Below are 5808 nucleotides of genomic sequence, written 5' to 3'. Positions count from 1 at the left end.
ATATATATATATATAAAAACAGAATTTCAATGTTTATCAATACATTTTTATCTTGGGATTAAAAATAATTAAGAGAGAAATTTTAACATGAACCCATTAACATTAATTTAGAAGGGATTAAAATGCTTAAAAAAATATTATTAGTGTGTTTTAAAAAAAAATCTTAATTTTAAATTTTTTTAAAAAATTAATTTTTTTAAAAAATATTTTCAATATATTTTTTTTATTTTTTATATTTTCATTAATTATACTATTAAAAATAAAATTTTATTTTATTTTAATGAGCTTCCAAAAAAAATAACTTTTTATCAAACAGTCTCCAGACAGGAAAAAAAAAATAACGAAACGAAAAGTAAACACTGAAAGAGAAAGGTTCATCTTCTTCGTGGTTTCTGTAATGGTGACTGATTAGACCAAAAGACTAGTACTGCTGTTTACCAAGTACCACCCCCCACCCTCAAAAGACATAAAAAAAGCAAAATTAATAAATTGTCCTTCTCATTTACTGCTACTTCAACAATTTTTATGCAGTAACTGTCTATTATAGCCACAGCCCACCATTTTTTTTTCTTTAAAGACTCACAGCGACTTTGCTGCTCATACCAAAAGAGAAGAGAAGAGAAGAGAAGAAATCTCATCAAAAGATGAAGAAGGGATGCTTAAACCCTAATGTTAAGCTCAAGCTCTCTCTTCCTCCTCCGGATGAAGTTTCCTTCGCCAAGTTCTTGTAATTTTCTCTCTTCTTTATTTGTTCTCATTCTAGATATTTTCTTACGTGCATCTCTGAGCTCATGGCTCTTTCTTAATTTCTGGTAATAATTGCAGAACCCAAAGCGGCACGTTCAAGGATGGTGATCTGCTTGTCAATCGAGACGGAGTTCGAGTAGTCTCTCAAACGGAAAGCGAACCTGTAAGACAAGATTTCCTTGTTGCTTGTGTGATCTAATTAATTAATTAATGCTGTTAAGTTTGGACACAAATCTTATTTTTAGTTAACCATTAATAGATCCTTCAGCCTGAGGGATATGAAACATGCTCTTTTCAATTAATGTTGTTGTTCTTGGTTAATTTTTGAAGTTAAGATCTCATCCCGTGAACTGATGACTGATAGTTTGTGTTTTTCATTTTTTTTCTTAATTTTTTATTTCCGTTTTCAGCCACCTCCAATAACGCCTTCAGACAACCAATTAAGTTTAGCTGACATGGACATGGTTAAGGTCATCGGGAAGGGAAGTAGTGGAATCGTCCAGTTGGTGCAACACAAATGGACAAGCCAGTTTTTTGCCTTGAAGGTATCATATGATTCAGCCGTTACCTTGTTCTTACTTGCATATTTTTGGCTACATTCGGCATCCAGAATTTCTGTCTTGGTCTCTAAGCCTAGTGTTCGATCAGTTAATGCCCGAAGCTGCTGTGCTATCCATTGCCAATTAAAGTAATTTGTACCACATGTTGCATAGTTTTTTCCACTGGTTTCTGGCTACTGAAAATGACTTCAATTCACAAACATTTTAACTGTTAAGATAAAGAATAGCTAGTTTTCTGCTGTTGGCGCAACGGATTTCTTCTGTGCCCTTTTCCCTAATTTAGTTTATAAAACCGCATCCAATTCCACTCATACTAGATTTTTGAGATGTAAGTTTTGAGAATTAGAGCAACTACATCATAGTTTTACTAGCCCTTAAGTCTTGTATGCTCCGATATTTTGAGTAAAACTCAGTTATGAATATGGGAGGAATAGTTCTCTCACAGTTATTTTGAACATCACTATTACATTATATATGAAGTGGTTTCAAGTGAATATTTCTCTCATAAACCCTACCAATATTTACTTCCTGCGTGTGTTGGGATGCTTATCATCGTTTTATTTCCTGTTTGGGTAATAATCAGTATACTTGTTGTCCACTGATGTGTATGCCTTTTCATTTACTTGTCTAGTTGTAACGAGTACGAATTTGGCATTCTTGTTCAATTTCAGGTTATACAAATGAATATTGAAGAGTCTGCACGCAAGGCCATTGCTCAGGAACTGAAAATTAATCAGTCATCACAATGTCCTTATGTTGTCATGTGCTACCAGTCTTTTTACGATAATGGTGCCATTTCAATTATCTTAGAGTACATGGATGGTGGATCTCTAGCAGATTTTCTGAAAAGTGTTAAAACAATTCCAGAACCATATCTTGCTGCCATCTGTAAGCAGGTAAAACATGGAAAGTTCATTTTATTCCTGTGTTTCATATATTTATAACAGATACCGATTTCTCTATCATCAATCTGTTTTCCCATAAATACAGGTGCTCAAGGGTTTGTTGTATCTTCATCGTGAAAAACACATTATCCACAGGGATTTAAAACCTTCTAATTTGTTGGTAAATCATAGAGGAGAAGTCAAGATTACTGACTTTGGAGTGAGTGCAATCATGCAAAGCACGTCTGGACAGGCTAATAGTTTTGTTGGCACATACAACTATATGTCTGTAAGTAATTTGATTGTAAATTTGATTGCAACAGCTTTTCCACTTTCTCTGGCAACCATTATGTGGCCTGTATCTGAAATTTTAAGAATTTTGATGTGTGATTATCTTACAGCCTGAGAGAATTAGTGGGGGGAAATATGGCTATAAAAGTGACATTTGGAGCTTGGGGTTGGTATTGCTGGAGTGTGCAACAGGCCAATTCCCATTTTCCCCTCCAGAGCTTGATGAAGGCTGGACTAATGTCTACGAACTCATGGAAGCTATTGTTGATCAACCTCCTCCTTCTGCATCATCCGACCAATTTTCTCCAGAGTTTTGTTCATTTATATCAGCATGGTAAAGATAAGTCTTGCTTGAAGTATCGTCATGCACCTTCTAATACTTGGATAGCACCATTTCTTGTTACTTTTTCTTTTTCCATATAAATTTGGCTTTTTTGAGGATGTGCATTTGCGGTTGAAGTAGGATCAAGGAAAAAAGGAAGTCATGAACTTTTTAAATCAATGCCCAATGTTTTCCATTTTTGTCTAGTTTTTTCTCCATTTTGGAAATATTATTGACTGAGAACTCAATCTGCACTGATTTATGGCATGTTCCAGAGGACATGGTTAGTGCTGCAAGCTGCTTTTTTTTTTCAATTGGAGTATTATGCTCTGGCACTCCTTTTCATTGCTTCTGTAGTAGCTTTGGGCCAGATGATTTTGTGAAGTTACTGATTTTCATTCTGTGGTTCTGTCTTCTTACAGTGTGCAGAAAGATCCGAAGGATAGACAGTCAGCACATGAACTGATGGTATTTGAAGTCCTATGATTGTTAAACTGGGTGGGGCAATTAGCTGTCTGCCTGTTACTGGCACTCCACGTCCTTCACTCTTTTCTCCTCTCTATGAATATGGAATGTCATTAATGCTCAGCAGGCTGCTAATACCCCACCCTTCTTTTGCCTCTTTTCAATATGTTCAAAACATGTTTATGCTATTAGTGGACGCTCATGGATCTGACTCTTCTTTTCTTTTTCTAATTTCAATACCAGACACACCCATTCATGAACTTGTATGAAGACCTGCATGTGGATCTCGCGTCATACTTTACAAATGCTGGCTCTCCTCTTGCAACCCTTAAAACATGTGGTAAGTCTAATTTTCCCATTCACATCATTTCTTGAAATCATTTGGTCAATTTTATTTTCTTATTATTTCTTTTTTTGTTGAGTTCTTGTGTAGATGTAGTTGCATAATCCATGTCTTACTAATCATTTAATAGTTCGCCTGTGTCTATGTAATTAATGCATTTACCATGTCGACCATAACTCTTATGAGAATTCATGCCCTTTAGATTTGAATTTAAGCTATTGTGTTTGACAAAGTGCAGATACTATATCAGACTCTTGAGAGTTATGGGAAGTTATCTATTGAAATTTTGAAGGCCTGAAGAAAGATTCTTAACAGTCACTGTGGCTTGAAATAAATCAACTTGCTGAAATTACGGTGATCAGGGCTGAGGTTTTCAAACCATTAGCAATTCACAAAAAGTGAATATTTACCGTATTACCTCACACTGATCCATGGAATAGAGAGTGTATGGTTTCGAGGCTTGTGATTTGTGATGGATGTCAAGGAAAATAGTTTTCTGTATAACTTACCGAAATAAAGTGATTTTGTTGCTTGTCTAGTGTTGCAAATGCATCAAACTCCTGTTTGAAAGGTGTCAATATATGACTTTGTGTGAAACTTTGACCTTTCAAACTCTGAGGAACTTCAGAGTCCTCTTACGATCTGATGTCTCTTTTGGGTGGCCACGAGTTGGTTTTACCCTGACTGATTCCCAATTGGAGAATAGTAAGAATTTGCGGATCAAGGAAAGGTCAAGAAACAAGTTTTTTTTTTTAAATCTTGATTTTTTTTCCCCTTAAATTTAATATTTTGTTATGTTTTTGTATTGTTTTGATGTGGTGTTGATGTTGCAAATGATATTTAAAAAAAAAAAATCACTGAAATGTCAAGACCTGAACCTCCACCAAACTCCCAAGATTACATTCTAAGCTTGAAACTAGCTACAATATAAGTTGCGTAACACTGAAATGCAAGTTACTACCGACCTCCTTCCAAATTTCCAATGAGCGGTGATATTGTCCTGGCTACCTTTTTGGAGAGCAAGCTTTGAGAGGCACTCTGCTGCGGCTTGAGAGGCACTCTGCAGGATAGACTCCTTCACCTCTAGCCACCAAAGAAGGGTTCTTTTTCGTGCAATGTCACAGGCCGTTCCTTTTTGGAGAGAGAGATTTGAGAGGCACTCTACTGCGGCTTGAGCAGCAGGATAGACTCCTCCACCTCTAGCCACCAAAGAATGGTTCTTTTTCGTGCAATGTCACAGGCCGCCTCGTTTGCATTGGCTTCCCACAAACCATCACTCGCCAAAACAAGGCACTTTTGGATCCGGAATCATCCGTGGTTTCAAGTATCTGTCACCTATGTATAGCCAAAAAAATATTGCAAGATCTTCTCTTCTCGGCATCAGCTTCTAATGAAACAATTTGAGAAGGCTTTCTTCCAGTGACCCTGCCAGCCATCCCAAGTGCCTTCATTACAGAAGCTTGATTTTGCAAGTTCTATCTCCTCGGCCAAAACCAAAATGCAGGAGTTTACTGTGCAAATAAACCTCAAGGTAAACGTTGATCAATATACTTAATGAAAGGGGACTAAGGAAATAGGAGAGGAGCGTTATTAAGCAAACCTGAGGACCTCCATGTCCATCGTAGACACCAAAAAAATAGGCCGTGAAGCAACCAAGACTCTGATTCATGCCTTGGGAGACGGCCATCCATTAACATTTGGGTAGGGATTTGCGTAAATCTATGGACAGTACCAACAGCTTCTTCCATCTCTGGTCTCCCTCCACGGATAGATGGAAATCCCCATAGTGGTAGCTATGCTATTCATCAACAATCTGGTTGCTTGTTCTGTTGATTTTCTTTTTTCAGGAACTCCTCAGGCAAATTTGAATCTAGCAGCCCACATTCATCTTCACCCTCAGCATCCACTGCAACTGACACAATCGCTTGAAAATTACTACAAGTACTTTCTTCAACCTCCATTGGAGTTGGTGACTTCTATCACTACAGATAACTCATACTTCTCGCATGGCTGGTTTATAGTTTCCCTGGAATTCAAGCTACTTTCATTTTCAGTTTTCATTTTTGAGAAATTTGCTTCATCTTTTCCCTTCGCTTTACCGTCCGCCATTATTGGCACACTGCCATTTTTCCCACTCAGTGCACTATTACTTCTGCAACCTTCACTTTCAGAAGCAATGGACGGATCACAAGGCAT

At 37.1% G+C, this 5808-nt stretch overlaps 1 protein-coding gene and 1 pseudogene across 1 annotated transcript; one reads left to right on the top strand and one right to left on the bottom strand.

Annotated features, from left to right (window-relative positions):
- The first annotated feature begins 345 nt into the window (after positions 1–345).
- On the top strand, positions 346–4332 carry LOC105114813 (mitogen-activated protein kinase kinase 2-like). The gene is made up of 9 exons (XM_011011505.1): positions 346–727; positions 826–910; positions 1158–1292; positions 1979–2203; positions 2298–2480; positions 2593–2816; positions 3227–3272; positions 3513–3609; positions 3851–4332. The coding sequence occupies exons 1-9, from the start codon at positions 645–647 to the stop codon at positions 3868–3870; spliced, it is 1098 nt and encodes a 365-aa protein (XP_011009807.1). The 5' UTR covers positions 346–644; the 3' UTR covers positions 3871–4332.
- Positions 4333–4455: 123 nt separating this feature from the next.
- On the bottom strand, positions 4456–5808 carry LOC105114816 (protein phosphatase 2C 77-like; annotated as a pseudogene).

The sequence above is a fragment of the Populus euphratica genome, unplaced genomic scaffold (genome assembly GCF_000495115.2).
Source record: "Populus euphratica unplaced genomic scaffold, PopEup_1.0 scaffold583.1, whole genome shotgun sequence".
Classification (NCBI taxonomy): domain Eukaryota; kingdom Viridiplantae; phylum Streptophyta; class Magnoliopsida; order Malpighiales; family Salicaceae; genus Populus; species Populus euphratica.
This window is presented reverse-complemented; position numbering and strand designations above follow the sequence as displayed.